This window comes from Carcharhinus amblyrhynchos, chromosome 15 (genome assembly GCF_965287045.1).
Source record: "Carcharhinus amblyrhynchos chromosome 15, sCarAmb.v2.hapA, whole genome shotgun sequence".
Lineage (NCBI taxonomy): Eukaryota > Metazoa > Chordata > Chondrichthyes > Carcharhiniformes > Carcharhinidae > Carcharhinus > Carcharhinus amblyrhynchos.
In genome coordinates this window covers 25,322,268-25,340,436 of record NC_137338.1, presented here as the reverse complement: position 1 = coordinate 25,340,436, position 18,169 = coordinate 25,322,268, and the positions used below count along the sequence as shown (strand labels likewise).

General features: G+C 41.8%; 1 protein-coding gene across 1 annotated transcript; it reads left to right on the top strand.

Annotated features, from left to right (window-relative positions):
• The first annotated feature begins 16,628 nt into the window (after window positions 1-16,628).
• olig2 (oligodendrocyte lineage transcription factor 2) lies at window positions 16,629-17,408 on the top strand. Its single transcript, XM_080203243.1, has one exon. It carries the CDS (start codon window positions 16,629-16,631, stop codon window positions 17,406-17,408), a length of 780 nt encoding a protein of 259 aa, XP_080059369.1.
• Window positions 17,409-18,169: the final 761 nt, after the last annotated feature.

Sequence of the window (18,169 nt, the reverse complement as noted above, 5' to 3'; positions counted from 1 at the left end):
TTCTCATACTGAAACCTAAAAGATCATTAAAGGATCTCTTGTTTTCTCCTTGCTTACTGCCAAACTCTATTTTTTGTGTGTGTGTATTTGATTTATCTTCACCTGCAGAATTAATGACTAAGTGAGTTAAACAGCAAATGTTTTGCAAAGTCTGCTACAATACTAATCAAGCATAATCCTGACCTCCAAGAATTTCTTAACAGACCAGGGACATGAGTTTCCCCCACCCACTTCTCTCCATAATTCATCTTTGCTAACACTTAACGTGGACAAAAATACATATTCAAATCGGTAATATGAATGTTACAACAAATAAGCTAAAAATGACTTTGAAACAAATATTTCATGTGTGGAATCTGAAGGAGTGTTCTCAAAGTCACATAGCAACATTTACAAGGACTTTTTTTTGGATTTTTAACTAGCAATGTGCATTAATAAATAGGCTACATTCCAGTCCAAACCTGTTTGCTTGTATTTAAATCGAAATGCAGAATTTAAAACTATTTTCATGTTTGCCTTTTTCATGTTTATGTGCCTCAGATATAAGACAGAATCCTTTGGCATTTATTGCCGTTTGTCTCACTGACAAGTGAGATTACAAGAATCCTAATGAAGGCTTCCAGAGGAAAAGGCTTCTGATTAAAATGCCATAATACCAGTTACATGCATTTATGTACTTCATTAGCATAATCTATTTAGCACAAGTAAACACATAAGCTCAGAGCGAGGATAGGAAGGATTGACACCCCAGCACACAGAATGAACACAGTAACAAACAGTGTGAAGTTGCCCCTTCCTGTATTAGCTGCTGTGGCATCCATGTTTAATTGTATGGAGTTTCTTCTCCACTGATCTGAGAAATATTTTTGGCCATCTGCTGCGATACTTGCAAACAATGCCACCCAGAAAGTGGTGCTGATGTTTGTGGAAACATTTTGGCATTGTGAGCATCCTTCCCTTGATGTCTTTACATAGACTACTAGTCATAAGGACTGCAATAGAGTATTTGCTAAATAATTTCGCTGCTCAAATATATCTGATCGTAATTTGCTCTTATCAAAAAAAAAATTGCGAATAATAACAGTGTATTAAAGTGAACAACATTTTTTTTGTGCTAGGCATATGGTTATTTTCTATTTATTCAGCAGGGTGAGGGTTAACACATTCATATTTATGAGGACATCAGCTTAAATCCACTGAGGAACCAGAAGGTTATTTCACATGTGAGGAAAACCAAAGAACACATTGACTGCCACAAGCCCAGATTGGTTCCTGATGGAATACCATCTCTTTAAGAGAATGTGTGGCTGGCAGCTGGGATGCATAATTATTTTTTTTTAAATCACAAGTGAATCTGATTATGTAATATTTCAGTAGTTACAGCAATCAGATTCCTAAGTGATATATCATTGCTGACAGTCATGTCACAACATGGCTCCTATTTTAGTATTGTGTTTTGTAGGTTAGGAGAACTCATGTGCAGATTAAGACCTTTTTTGCTTTTTTGTGCGTGCATAAAACTGCCACGTTTAGAAATGACCATTACCTATTTCATGCACTTTTGTCAGCATCAAGTGCTCCACGACCAGGTATGGCATACTTAGATGTACAGATTAACATTCCAACCATATGTGGAATCTTTCCATTAACAAATATCCTTGAAGGACATGATAATAGGGTGAGTTGAAGTGGGATGGGAAGGAGCTTGTATAAATTATAAATATCCGCATTGACCTGTTCAGTCAAGTGGCCTGTTCCTGTGCTGTAAATTGTATATCATACTCCAATCATTCTGTTATATAAGAGGTAAATTGCTAAACCGATGCTAATTAGTGTCAATTTTGTGTGATGGGCCTGTGACACTAGAAACTGACCAGAAATGGCAAAACACACTTCATTGGGCCCTTGCAACCAACAAAGAAGATTTTAGCTTCTTTAGTCTGACCTTTCCTTTGATTCCAAATGTTAATCACAAATCCCCCTTCAAAATTTTTCTTTATTCATTCATAAGACACGGACATCGCTGGCTGGCCAGCATTTATTGTCCATCCCCAGTTGCCCGAGAGTCAACCACATTACTGTGGCTCTGGAGTCACATGTAGGCCAGGCCAAGTAAGGTCAGCAGATTTCCTTCCCTAAAGGGCATTATTGAACCAGATGGGTTTTTCCGACAATCATCAATGGTTTCATGGTCATCAATAGATTTTTAATTTCAGATACTTTTTATTGAGTTACAATTCCACCATCTGCCGTAGCAGGATTTGAACCTGGGTTCCCAGGACATTAGCTGAGTTTCTGGATTATTAGTCTAGCGATAATACCACTAGGCCATCACCTCACCAATTTATACTACAGCTCAACAATGATTAATCTGTCAATAATTTGAATCAAGTATCTGAAACAAGACATTAAAAATAATTGTGCCAGAAAAATGACAATAAGGATACATATGACGAGGTGACATGCAGGCAGAAAAGGAAAAAATATCTAGGTAAATTCTACTGGTGACTTTACAAGCAATGATTTAAGGGAATTTTTTCTTATGACAAAACTAAAGGAACGGGTCCAAAATTTAGTTGAGTATATCTATCATTATTTTTAACAGTTGATAGAGAGTTAATCTGAACATTAATGGTAAATTTTGAGAGACTGCCCATACATCAAGTCCATTCATTACATTTTCCATCATTGCAAAGTGGCTTCTCCTTAATACTGACATTTGACAAGCAATATCTTTTATCTATACATTCAAATTATGTTCCACATTGAGCATCAGGCAAGAGGTCATCTTGCAGAAGTGGCCTCATTTTATTTTTGTCTCAGAATTTACAGTAAATTTTAAAATAGTTTAATTTATTCATGCCAGTTCATGTGGGGGTCTGGCCTAACTTCTTTAAGGTGACCTGAACTTCACGTCAGTGACCCAGAGCGAGCCTGATGTTTGACCCACTCCCCTCAGTTAAAATCAGAGCAAACACAACTGAAAATTCTTGAATTCAAACTTGCCATTACACTGTGGTGCCCATTGTCCAATGGTATCCACTTCAGACAGATAATTAATTGCTTCAGAATGCATGCGACTTTGTGAAACAATTCCAATTAGCTTTTCATGAGCGACAATGAATTCCGTCAAAAAGGACTTATCGCAATGTTAAAGGGTGATAATAAGGAAGTGAGAGTTTTGTTTTAAAAATCATAGAGGTGCATGCCAGAAGGTGAGCAATAATAGCTGAAAGTTTATATGTAATATATTAAACGTCTTACATCGAGCACTGTAGCATATTTGCCACACTTGCTTCCTTTAATTCTATGCTTTCACTATAACACTTTGGTGATCACACTTCTACTGTCAGGACCCATGCTAATTGTCTTGAAGTGAAACAGCAGCAATTTAGAAATGTAATTACAGGCAGTTGATTGACAGTACTTGTGATTTCTTTAGACATTTAGAAAGAGAAAAAATGTTCATTGAAAATGGATTTGTTATCGCAGTAAAAAGGTTAAAGAATATATTGGCTTGTTTTTCCAAGTGATTTAAATGTATCCGCTAAATTAATTTTAATTATCAAGTTTCTCTTAATTGACAATTGTTCATATCAATTAATAAGACCCACATTCTTCATCATGGGACCAAATTCTATTAAAAGATACATTTTTAGAAAACAGGGTGTAAATTATTTTAGGTGCTTATTTTTGTATACATTTTGTATAAAAACTTAGACATTTTCTTAAAAGTATACTGATTGAATTGAATGAATTTGCTGTTGTCACATGTATTAGGATACAGTGAAAGCTATTGTGAACTATACAGACAACACATACCATTCATAGAGTACATAGGGGAGAAGGACAGGATAGGGTGCAAAATATAGTGTTGCAGTTACTGACCGGGTGAAGAGAAAGGTCAGATAAACATGTAATTGGACCATTCAAGAGTCTGATAGTAGCAGGAAGAAGCTGTTTCGAGTCAGCTGGTACATTTTTTTCAGACTTCTGTATTTTTTTCCTGATGGAAGAAAGTGGGAAAGAGTATGCCCAGAGTATATGGGATCAATGATAATGCTGACTGCTTTCCTGTGGCTGTGGGAAGTGTTGATGGATTCAATGAATAGGTGGCTGGTTTGCATGATGGACTGGGCCAAGTTCATAACTCTTTGTAGTTTCTTGCAGTCTTGGTCAGATCAGGAGCAGTACCAAGCTGTGATACATCCAGAAAGGATGCTTTCTGTGGTGCATCTGTAAAAATTGGTGAAAGTCATTGTGAACATGCCGAATTCTCTTAGCTTTCTGGGAAAGTAGAGCCATTGGTGCACTTTCTTAACTATAGCATCAGCATGGAGAGACCGGGACAGGTTGTTGGTGATCTGAATATCTCAAAACTTGAAGCTCTTGACCATTTCCACTTCATCACCGTTCCTGTAGACAGGAGTTTGTCTTCCACTTTGTTTCCTGAAGTCGATGACTACCTCCTTTTACTGTCATCATTAATATGTTTTTTTTAAATAGTAATCTACGCTTATTTTTTAAGTCAGAAAATGCACCAATAGTGTACTCAGTGCTTTAAGTAGCAAAGGCAGAAACTGGGTAACAATGGGGAAAGTGGTGAGACAAAGTCCAAAAGGGCAGGTGAACACATTCTTCTGTTTCCAACTTTTCTCAAGCTTGTACAACCCTGTCCTCAACCACTGCAAGTCTTTGCAATGCTGCCAGACCCTATTCCTCTTAATAATCCTATGCTTTTATTAAATTTGCTTGTGTCCTGCACTTCTCTCTCCAGGACTTCCTCTTTACTCACGGATTTTGGGAAGCCCTCCTTCTTCCCCATCCTCACCAGCCCATGACCCATTCCTGATAATGGATGATCTTCAATGTCAGTGATCGCAAGATTGCTCCATTGTTTCCAAAATCCAGCAAACTCCTTTTCCAATAGCGTCAAATTCCAAGACTATTATCTCAGTGATCTTAGATCTTAATACCTCCCACACTGTGCTCAGAACACTCCTTAGAATGTTGTGTTTCTAGAACTCATCTCATGGTACTGTTGGACTCTGAGACACCATTCCAGTATTTCAGGACCTTGAATCCCCTTTCCAGTGATCTCAGATTGCAAGGTTCTCCTCAGTGCGAATGTGTCAGTTTCTCTGATAATAGCTAATATATTCCTTTTGAAACTTCCAATTCACTGTGAGAAGCACCATGAGCCATTGTTATTAAACTGGTAAGTAAAATCTCTTAGAAAATAAACTGTGCATGAGGAATACCAAAGGAAACATTGTTTAAATATGAATGAATATCTTATGGAGCTGTCCATATTAAGTCAGAGAATCCACTGATCTATAAGACATGAGTACAAAACAATGCAAGCCATGTGTGAACCTCTTTAAAATTAGAAAGTGTAACTTGTATGCATTCTTGAATTGAATGTGCATTTACCTACGGGTCATGTTACAGATCAGAATTTTGGTTTTAAGTAAAAACAGAAAGTTCAGGAAAGACTCAGCTAGTCTGGCAGTATCTGTGGAGAGAGAAACAGAGTTAATAGGTGGGATTTTCTGGCCCTTCCTGCCATGAGGATCTTCCGTCCAACCAAAGGAGCCCCCGCACAGGCCCCCCCACATCCCTCCCACATTGGAATTTCCAGCGGTCAGATGGGCGAGCCACAGAAAATGCCATAGACATTGGCGAGACCGGGAGATCATGCCCACAGCCATAGGCAATTTGCTTCCAACTCCAGAAAACATGAGTAGGGGGAGGGGGATGGGGGCAGAAAATCCAGCCCAATATTTTGAATCAAATATAATTTCTTCAAAACCTAGAATTGGAAAGTTATTGGTGAATGACTGTATTTTTTAAGTTTCTTTTTTGAGCATCCTACTGTCACTTCAGGGTTATTGCTTCTGTACAAATTATATTGGGTGTATGGGCATGAAAGAGCCATAGTTTTGCATAGAGGAGCATGACAGGCCATAAGAAATGCCTAGGGCGTGTGATGATACTGTGTCTTTTAGAAATGTATTTTAATCATATTTTCTGAAGATTCCTCTGGTAGGTTTTTTTGGGGCACTGAACTGTCTGTGAGCCCATGACCTCTAATTGTTGATGAAGCAATATAATGGGAATGTTGTTTATTTTTAATCTAGGCTAATACAGTGCCGTGGAGTTTTATGACATTTTTGGAATTGTTGGGTGGAGCATGATTGACAGGTGAGATGCTGGCTTTGGACAGTTTTTTACCCAACAAGAGAATCAGGGTTTTATTTTCATTTGGATTGCAGACTGAAAGCAGTGTCTCTTGTCTCTCTCGGGAGAGAAAGTCCTGCTGTTGGTGGTTTGCTAGCTAAAATTGAGAGGCAAGCAGTGTCTCTATCTCTCTAACTCAATAGGTGCTGAAATTTCCAGGACTGGAAAGGCCTCAGCATTTTCAATTCATCATCCCTGATCTATAACCGAAGTGTTGGAAAGCTGCAAAATCCAGCATCGTGTCAGCCTACTTGCTTTTTATGCCAAGCCTAAAAGGGGGTGTATGTTTGTGAGGGTTGTTTGGTTTGGAACTGTATACCTTAGCTGTTGAGGTTTATGCAATATCATGGGTTTTTTTTGTAATTGATAAAAGCTGTGTTAATTTTCTTATTATATGTTAACTGAGTTCCTAAATAAACATTGTTTGATAAAAGCTCCCTAGTGGGTCACTTGAATCATGCTTGGATTGAAACATCTTATGTTGAACTGTGCCAAATTCAAAGTGCAAAACCGGTGGTCTAGGTTGACTTTATAAAACACCGTGGGGTTTCTGACCTAGGTCATAACAGCGGGTCTAGCTTGGCCATGAGAATCTTTTGAATTTATCTTTCAAAAGGTTCCCTCATGTAGGCTATGCTTCACAACACCTCTGTGACTCTTTGAAAAGCTGGCCTGACTTCATGAAAATAACAGAGGACTAGGGGCATGCCTATCCTCACAGTGGAGCTGGCCAGGTCAGGAGCGCAGGCTGTGGGCTTTTGAACTGAAGCAGCCGACACCCTTAGAAGGCACTCCTGGACACCAGAAATCCTGGGAAGGGGGTCGGGAATCCCAAAATTAGATTGCAGCTGCCATTTATAAAGAAGTCCTAAGTGCAGGAAAAATCTAGCCCTCTCTCTCAAACCCAATAGATGATATTGGTTATAGATCAGGGATAAGTAATATTTTGGTGCCAAAAAAATGGAAAGAAGACCCACATCCAGTGTATTGTACAAATGATAAAATATGATTGCTGTCTTTCAGTAAGCTACCTGGCTTATTGAATGTTCTTCTTATGGAAAAGCGGCAAAATTTGTTGAAAAGCATCAGAAAATATAACAGCTGAGTAGAATCACTAAGAAATCTTTTTGTCTCTAGAAGGAAAAATTTCTAACCTCTCTCATTCTGCAGATGCTGAAATGCGGGATGCAGGCAAGTATCATTGAAAATGTAGCGAGCGATAAGAGTGACACTGCAAATGTTACCATTAACACTGATGATGAAATATTCATATTAACATTCAGGAAATAAGTGTAGAAGTTGATTTTGATGCTGAGGATTTTGAGAGTGACATTAAGGGTGTAGAGAATCATTATGAACATAGGAATTAGGAGCAGGAGAAGACTATATGGCCCATCCAATCTGCCCCACTGTTCAACATGATCATGGTTGATCCTAGCTTCAGCCCCTACTTCCCATTCCCCATCATTCCCTGTGGGATTAAAAATCTCAGCAAACTTTTATATATTACTCTCTGTCTCTTCATCTAAGTCATTAGTGTGCATTGTAAGTATGGGCACTGATTCTTGTAGCGTCACTGGTCACAACCTACTAACTCAAAAATGCCCCATTTATCCCTACTCTCTGCTTCCTGTCCATTAACCAATCTTCTATTCATGCTAATATATCACCCACAACTCCATGAATTCCTTATGAGGAACTTCAGTTGTGAGGGTAGATAGGAGATGTTAGGATTGTTTTACTTGAGAAAAGAATGCTGAGAGGAGATTTGATAGAGGCATTCAAAATCTTGAAGAATATGGATAGAGTGGATAGGGAGAAATTGTTTCCACTCATGAAAGGATTGACAATGAGAGGACACAGATTTAAAATAATTGACAAAAGAAACAGAAGTGATATGAACTTCTTCACACAGCAAGTGGTTAAGGTCTGGAATACACTGCCTGAGAGTGTGGTGGTGGCAGGTTCAGTTTAAGCATTCAGAATGGAATTAGGCTATTATTTGAGATGGAAGAGTGTGCAAAGTTACAAGAAGAAGGTGGGAGAATGGCACGAAATGAATTTCTCATTCAGGCAGCCAGTGTGGACATGATGGGCCAGATGTCTTCCTTCTGCATTGTAACAATTCTGTGTTTCTGTGATCCCTATCTTATGTATTAACCTTTTTGGCACCAAATGCATTTTGGAAATCAAAGTACACTACATTGACTGGTTCCCATTTGTCTTCCTTCCATCCTCAAAAAACGCTAACAAATTTGTCAGTCAGGATTTCCCTTTTGTTGAACTATGCTGACTTGTCCAGATCATGCTATACTGAGTGCATTGTTAAGACTTCCTTAATAATAGATCCCAATATTTTCTGATGACTGATGTCAGGCTAACAAGCCTGTAGTTCACTGTTTTCTGTCTCCTTCCTTAAATTGAGATGTTACATTTGCTAGCATCCAATATACAGGGAATGTTTCAGAATCTAGAATCAGAAGATCACAACCAGCACATCCACTATCTCTGTAACTATCTCGCTTCAAACCATAGGCCATCAAGTCTTGTGGATTTGTTGGATTTTCATCCCTTGAGTTTCTCCAGTAATTTTTCTTAGCTGATATTAATTACCTCAATTTCCTTATGCTTATTAACCCCTGAGTTACACTGTTTCTGGTATGTAACTTGTATCTTCAACTGTAAAGGCAGACACAATACATTTGTTCAAAATCTGTGCCACTTTCTCATTCCCCATGATAATTTACCCACTCTTTTGGGGGACCTTTAGCTAATTAGCAGAAATCATATAGCAAAAATTGGAAACCTAATTAACTGAATTCACTGTGAAAATAAATATTTTTGTCAATTAATATTTTGAGTATAATAATTTTATGTGAAATTAGGTATGTTTCATGCTTGTGGGATTAAAAATATTGATTAAAATTATTGTGTGAAAGGACATAATTAAGTGAATTGTTAAGTCAAATCTGTTGGATATCATCACAGAATCCCACTGAATGCCTATAGTGCAGAAGGAGGCCATTTGGCCCATCGAGTCTGAACTGACACTCTAACAATATATCTCAACCAGACCCTCTCCCCTGCCCCATCCCTTTAATCATACATTTACCATAACTAATCCACCTAACCTCCACATCTTTGGACACTAAAGGGCAATTGAGCACGGCCAATCCACCTAATCTCCACATCTTTCAATTGTGGGAAGAAACCACAGGGACAATGTACGAATTCCGCACAGTCATCCAAGACAAGAATTGAATCCAGGTCCCAGGCAGTGTGAGGCAGCAGTGCTAACCACTATGCTACAATACTGCCCATATATGCTTTTAGTATGAGTATCCCAGCCTATTACTTTGTCAAAGTATTTTTTATCTCATTTTTATAATCTTATTTTTAACTTCCATCCCTTTATTTCCCAGACATAGATTGGGTAGCCCAGCTTATTCAATAAAACCTTTCTAAAGGAAATCTGAAATATTTGATGTGGAAAATATATGTAGGGCAACAGGGAAAGAGGGGATGAGAAGGCTAGTTGGAAAACTTTAACAAAGAGTTGCCTGCATTATAACAGCCAGGTATGCTGGGCCTTCTTCTGTGTTGTAACAATCTACGTTTACACTTAGCTCAGCGCTGTTTAATTGCTGATAGTTTTAAATTGATTGTCCATGGTCTGCTGCAACCTTGAGAAAATGAAAGTCAGTTCTGAAAGATAATCATGTGGGCTGGCTGACCCAATCTGTTATGGGAGAATAAATCTACCAATTAAATTTGCCTGGATTAAAATAAATTTGCTCATGATTAGGAGTGATACAGAAGCATTACAGAAATGCAACACAGAAGTGTTACAGGAAAGACTATTGATATTTTGTGTGAAATGTGTGAGTATCTGGGATGGAAGGAGCGCAGCGATTGGGGTAGGTGGGGGGAGCGGGTATGTGGTCTGCCGGTGGGGTCTGACCCCGAGGAGGGATCAGTGGGGGGGGGAGTCACCACTGCTGGGGGCGGGGTGCTAGGCTGTACATCGGGGCACTCTGGGCTGGGGTGGGAGCGGGGCAGTCAGTGCTGGCCCAGGAATTGTTGTGGAGGCCATGATCGGGCTGTGGGGGTCTACTGGAGGGGCAGCACTGTGGGAGTCCCAGGCTGGCCAGCAAAGACACTAGCCAGCAAATGGTTAGCCAGCTGGCCACTGTGCTTGTGCAGAGTTCCAGAGCAGTCAAACTCTGGTGCAAATAGGCCCCACCCCCTGCACTGTTAATGATGTTCACAACTGGGACCTCTGCAGTGCACAGAGTGCAAAGATTGAAGTGAGAAGCTGTACACTAAACACTCAGGATTTAAAACAGTTTTCGAGCCAATTTAGCACTTTTGGGAGAATTGTGGCCCAACTTTTGGAACATTGAGCCAGTTCCATCAATCAATGAGATTAAGGTTGATTTGCGAACTAACTTCATATCACTTTGCCCATATCTCTCAGTAGGTTTAGATAACAATAATCTATTCATCTCGTATTTAAAATTTATAATTGATCAATTGCCATTTATGGCAGACAATTTAAAAGTTCCTGTGTGTGCAGGACTGTTCCCTAAGATTATTCCTTCAGGGTCTGCCTCTAATTTTAAAACTGTACTGCCTAACCCTAGATTCCACAACCAATAGAAATAGTATCTCTCTCTACCTACCCAATTGGTTCTCCTTATTATCTTGAAAATGTCAGTCAAATCACCTCCTGCAGCTTCTAAATTCTAGGAATACACTCTACTTTGTATAATATCTCCTTATAATTTAGTCCTTGGAGACCAGATATCAATTTGGTAAATCATTCCATCCAGCCCAACATATCCTTCCTAAGGTGTAGTCCCTGAACTGCTCATAGTAGCCTTGGTGTAGTCTGACCAGGGCTTTGTGTAGCTGAAGCATGACTTCTAACCCCCTTGTATTCAAATCCTCTAGATAAAAAGACCAGAATTTCATTAACCTTTCTGGTAATTGTCTGTACATATTCATGAGATAAAACTTTATTTATTATTGTCACAAGTAGGCTTACATTAACAATGCAATGAAGTTACTGTAAAAATCCCCTAGTCACCACACTTCAGCACTTTTTTGGCTACACTGAAGGAGAATTTAACATGGCCAATACCAGCATCTCTATCATACTGTGGGAGGAAACCAGAGCACCCAGAGAAAACCCACACAGATAGGGGGAGAAAATGCAAACTCCATACAGTGACCCAAGTGGGGAATTGAACCCAAGTCCCTGGCACTATAAGGCAGCCGTGCTAATCACTGTGCCACCATACCACCCATATAATGAAAAATGTATCTTGATCCCCAAGTTCCTTTGGAACTTCATTGCTCTAACTTTTCACCATTTAGAAAGGATTCTATTCTATCCATGGTTTAGCTCTACGTTTGCCTACATTGGAATTCATTTGGCCCAATTTTGCACATTCATTTCATCATATCACATTTTTCTTTTTATGTGTTCATCTTTTGATGCTTTGTTTCCAGACTAGGCAGTCTACAAAAGATCCAATCAAATCGTGTCTTGGGCTATAAAAGTTCATGTATTCCAGTTTCTACAAAGTGGCCTTTTACCAATCATGTCAGCTTGTTTATATCCAGTATCAACTTGTCTCCGCTGTTATTGTTGTTTCTTAATCAGTTGGGTTCAAGCCCCACTGCTGGATGAGTAGATAGACACTTGAGCACAGGATTGAGGGGGTGCTGCATTGGTATTGTCCTTGGGCTGCAAAGTTGTGTCTCACGCGCATTTTGAAGAACCAGCGGCAATATTTAAACATCTCACTGTTCCATGTGCTGCTTAAGGGATAATTTCATATTCTCCTGCATTATAACAGCCATTTTACTTCAAACTAATTGATTTGATTTGATTTGATTTAATATTGTCACATATACTGGCATAGAGTGAAAAGGATTGTTTCTTGCGTGTCATAAAGAACATTATGAACAGTGAGTCATCTGATAAAGGGGCAGTGTTCCAAAAGCTGACGGTTCCAAATAAACCTGTGGAACATTAACATGGTGTTGTGAGACTTCTTACTGTGCCCACCACAGTCCATCGCCGACATCTCCACATCATGTTCATAGAGAATGAAAGGAGAGGGTGCAGAATGTAGCTAGGGTGTAGAGAAAGATCAGCTTAATGCAAGGCAAGTCCATTCAAAAGTCTGATGGCAGCAGGGAAGAACATGTTCTTGAGTCGGTTGGTACGTGACCTCAGACTTTTGCACCTTTTGCCGGTCAAGCTATTTGACAAGCTTTGATAGGGTGCTAGATTAATCTTTGCCCATCTGAACTGAAACTTATTACAATAATGAACTAACAAACTGTGCTCTAATTTATGTGCATCGAAATATATGAAGGAATATACAATATTCCGGAAGTTTCGTTAAGGGTCCGCAACTTTAAAGATTTAAACAAGTCACTTATTGCAAAACATCATCTTTTTCTGTCATACTTGTTGCTATTTATTAAAGCTAAGAACACGCTCTGAAAGTTTGAATTAGAAGCCATTTTGTACTTCTTGTAGTGTTAAAACATACTTACTTAAAAACAAGCGTTTAAATACTTGCAAGTATTTGGAATCACGATAAATACACTCACTGGCCAACTAATTATAGCTAACGAGGCTATTTAAAAGCACTCCAGCCATAATCCTCAAACTAAAATACCATGACGAATCAATTTGAATGGGAAATCATTTTTAGAGTAAATTAACAGTTTTGGAAAGAGTCAGACTCCGGATGCAAATACAGATGATCACAGAAAGAATTAACTTCCTGGTCATTGTAACATCGGAGTGTAATAGCATGCTACATTGTTGATGGCAACGGGGCCAACGAGTTACACTGATAAGGCATCATTAGCCCATTATAGGATTGCACCAGGCACGCAAGTTACATCGCACTAAACGTTTGAAATACGGACTTTCGTGACCCGAGCTAACGAAAAATAACTTCCTTGTCTTTATTTGCCGGAGTTTCTCTTATTCTGCTTTTCCCCAAGTGTGGTCATTCAAAGTTCCAGGCAGAACTCAATCCGAAAATACACGGGATATACCCAATACTGAACTTTATAGTACACGGGCACTGTCCCACAATAGCTCTCTCTGCATATAGCTACAACTACAGAAAGGGGGTCTCGGGTGTGCAAGTTATTTTTACATACAATAAAACTGTATCAAGTTCCAACACCTGCTAAACAATATTCCTTTTTTCATGCAACTATTCTCCCTTCAGGAAGTTTGCAAGGGGTAACAATGCCTTTCGCTCTCATGCTTCTACAAGTTTGTTCAGGGAAAAGTCAATCCACGTGAGATTTGTTTTTAAAAAAGGGAAGCCTGGTGGGCAATCTCCTAAATGTTTCGACGAGAGCTGAGAGTGAAAAGCAGGCGAAGGAAATCACAGGGAACCTTGCCCAGAAGAGAGAGAGAATACCGAGCGGCAGCAAAAGAATAAATGGGACAATAGGAAATGAGCGACGCTGAGGGATGAATGTTGGTAAATGGGAGATTTTTGGGTCATCATTTGGTGTAGGCACTAGATGGCGTGTTGAGGGGGAGGGGGGAAACCATCTTTCAATGAGTTTTTTAAGCCGCCAGGTGTTGGTTGGAGGCAGCAACGGCCAGACATGCAAACTTCAACCCCAGAGCAATGTCACAGTTACAAAATCTGTGCACTGCTGCATCGCTACACATATGTCACCATTGTACAAACCAAGCTGTACATTCCTCATTGTTCTTTTTTTTTGTTTTAATGCAGCTTTGTCCGAGAGGCAAGGATTCCCCCCACTCTCCCCCACCCCCGCTACCCACACACCCATTCTGTATTTTTGTAGGATTAAATCTAACAGCTTGACTAATCGAACCGTCATGGATCATAACCGCTAAAGGACAATTACAACGCTTTAATACGCAACTTCTTTCGGCAACTTCGCAACGGTTCATTACTGCTTGTGGAGTCAGCTGTTAAACAGAGTGGGGCTGAGCGGAGGGTGGGTTTGCAGCAGTAAAGTGCTCCGGATTGCTCAATGCGGATTCCATTTGCAAATAATTTGTAGCCTGCCACTGGCGGCCGGTCACACAGACCTGATATTTCTTTCAGTCGCCTCGTCGTTATGATGAGCGGAGGCCGGATGCAATGATTCAATTATTATTTAACTGGGCTCAAAACGTTTGAAAACCTTTTTTTTCTGTTTCATTTAACGATTCAATATCCAGTTGGCAAAACTACGTAAGACAAATTATGGAATGAACGCCGGCAATTCATTTCACTGCAACAGATACGATTTCCCCCCACCCCATGCATGATAGAATGAAGCACATACTATTTCCTATGCGTCTCTCTCTCCCTATTCCTGAGAATTGAAATGTTTCGGGGTTTAGACATGGGTTTCTTGCGCTCATATATCAAGCTCTGCGCTCATGCGAGCTTAGAAATGCTGACAGATAGTTCTGTATGTGTACTAAAGTGAGACTGACAGAGAATACGTGTTATATTTGTATACGACAGTGAGGTTGACAGAGAATGCGTGTTATATATGTATACTAGGTAAAAAGTAAAGTTGCCATAGTCCCAGGTGACTGTAGGCTGCTCTCCCCCTTTTTGAGAGCGAGAGAGCTGACTGATGGTAATTTAACATGAGGCTCATCACACCTCAGATGAGGGGTAAGGTTGAGGAGCTGGGCCCATTCAGGAGTAAGCTCAGCCGGTACGGAAATTGAACTTCGGCTGTTCGCGTCACTCTGCATCTCCAGCCAACTGAGCTAAACTGATCTCATTTTGCTTCACTAATATGTATACCACAGTGGGTCTGGAAGAGAATGCATGAGTTGTACACTACAAGAAGGCTGACATAAAACAAAATCATAGAATTCCTACCTTGCAAAAGGAGGCCACCCGTGCGCCCTATCTCCTTAATCCCGCATGTTAACCCTGCTAGTCCCCCTGAAACCAAGGGGCAATTTAGCATGGCTAATCAACCTAACATCTTTGGACTGTGGGAGGAAACCGGAGCACCCGGGGGAAACCCACACAGACACCGGGAGAACGTGCAAACTCCGCACAGACAGTGACCCATGCCAGGAATCGAACCTGGGTCCCTGGCGCTATGAGGCAGCAGTGCTAACCCCCACTTTGCCACCGTGCCAGCCCATAGAATGCATGTTATACGTGTATACTACAATAAGGCTGGCAGATACGTATATACGACAGTAAAGATTGAAAAGAATACATGTTATATATGTATAAGTATATATGTACAAACAGTAAGGCTAGCTGTGAGTGTACATTATATATGTATATACACTAATGCTATATAACATATGTATATACACTATAGGTACACCACAATGAGACTGACAGAATATCATATATGTTTATAACAGTACGGCTGGCAGAGGATAGATGGTATTCTACTGTAAGGCTGGTAGAATATTGTATATGTATACTGCAGTAAAGCTGACAGAATGTTACACCTGGATACTACAGGAAGGCTTGCAGAGATTGCGCTACAGTAAGGCTGGAATGAAAGCATGTTATATATATATATGTATACCCCCGCTGAAAGATTTGTTTGCACAGGATCCAGATAAAGCAAGGACTGGAATGAAAATGTTTAAATATTGGTTTGCAGTTCACATATAATTGAATGTCTAATTGAAATATTAGTGTGGGGGGCGTGGGGGGAGGGGGTGGTGGGGTGGTTTGGGATACGGGATCCTCGTTATTTAATTCGGATGCAGACTTCCAGCCTGTTTTGGGCTTCGGTCTATGAGTTGGCGGGATGGTGATCAGAGTGAGAGACAGAGAAAGAAACGTGTCCTTTTGCGACTTGGTGTGCGGTTGCAGTGGGGCCTGAGTGTGGAGTCCGTGCCGGTGTGAAGTGTTATTGTTGTTGCAAGCAGTGCACTTTGCTCGAGTTTCTTCTTTTTAGCAGATGTCCCAGCCGCTGACTCTGGCTATTGTGTTTCTCTCTCCCTCTCTCTCTCTCACCCACTTCTTGTGTTTTGTTGTCAAGGGAAAGCGGGGCACCTCCCACATCCCCCGGCATTGGAGGAGACTCCCATTCAGCACTTGGTTACCTTGTCACGATTGGACATCCCAGTGCCAGATACAATAGGAGATCTTCTCCCAATGATCTTCGATCCGCCCTGTAGAATGCAGAAAAAGCCCCAACGGCGGCCAGACGAAACCCTGACAACATTTTAATCTTACCTGGGCGACAGGCAAGAGGGACACACACACACACACACACACACATACCCGCCCCCCCTCCATGTGTGAGTGGCTGGGGCGTCCAGAGCAAGTTTGTACCTCCTGTTTCCCCCCCACCCACCCACTCCCTTCCTCTAAAGCTGACGAATGGATTCCGATGCCAGTCTCATATCAAGCCAGCCTTCGTCCCCGGATCTCTTTCTGTCCGATGACCCTTCCTCGGGCTTCTCAAGCACTGTGTCCTCCACCCAGACCGAGTGCGGCGCCGAGCTCTGCGGCCAGAGAGGGGCTCAGCTCCGAGCCAAGGACAACCTCAGGCTCAAAGACAAGAAGCAGATGAGTGAGTCGGAGCTCCAGCAGCTCCGGCTGAAGATCAACAGCCGGGAGCGCAAGAGGATGCACGACCTGAACATTGCCATGGACGGGCTGCGGGAGGTCATGCCTTACGCCCATGGACCGTCGGTGCGGAAACTGTCCAAAATCGCCACGCTGCTGCTGGCCAGGAACTACATCCTGATGCTGACCAACTCCCTGGAGGAGATGAAGAGGCTGGTGAGTGAGATCTATGGTGGCCACCACGGCAGCTTCCACCCCTCGGCGGCTTGCGGGAGCCTCGGCCACGCCGGGGCCCCCCTGGCCGGCCACCCGGCCTCGCACCCGCCTCACCCGGTGCACCACCCCATCATGGCCCCGGCCGTCACCTCCGCCTCCCTGTCCGGCGCCAGCCTCTCGGCCGCCAGCACCATCCGAGCCCCGCACGGCCTCCTGAAGACGGCGGCGGGGGCTTCCTCCGCTCCGCTGGGCAGCGGCTTCCAGCAGTGGGGCGGGATGCCGTGTCCATGCAGCATGTGCCAGGTGGCACCACCTCACCATGTCGCCAGCATCAGCACAGCCAGCATGTCTCGCCTCTCCTCCGACAGCAAGTGAGAGGAGTGCAGCCGGGGGCAAAGACTCTTGCAAAACGCCTTTCAACAAGGTGAGAGTTTGGGACTCAGAGTGGCAGAGTTGTATGTTATCCCCCCCTTCCCCCTCATTTGCACAGAAGTAAACCTTTACTGCCCTCATCTCGTTATCTTTGTGAGGATTTCTTTAAAATATGTGTGACAGTTGCAGTAACCCTTTTCCCCCAAACCATTGCTCTTTTATTTAACCGCCCAGGCATCTCCCCAGTTAACTTGTCCTTTTCTTTTAGGACAGCCAGAGGTATGATTTCCACCTTGCAGCCGGGAAAAGGGATACTGCAGCTTGGGTTTAAGGTGATTTTGATTGTAAAATGACCCCCCCCCACCCCCTCCCCCCGCCACCCCCCAACACACCAGCAAATGTGACTGTGACTTTCAACTGTAGGGAACCTTGGGGAATATTTAATTCCACATCCTGGTGTTACACGATGATGAAGTGGCCATAGACACAAGTGAGAAGGACATTGCTCTGCGTAAACTCCAGTGAATCGACCACACGCGCGATGGATAAAGAGGCGATAAGATTACACGGAAGAACAGCCCCCCCCCCCCCCGCCCCAAAAAAGCAGGCAGAGCTTCCTAACTCCGGTTATCTGCCCGAAGGAAACTCGACCGACCAAGCCGCCCCGGATAAGACTATGAGTAAAGACTTTCGGGTCTGTTTCGTTTGGTTTGCAGGTTTGCAAAAACTTTTGACTCCCGCATTCGGTTAGAAACCAATGCGTC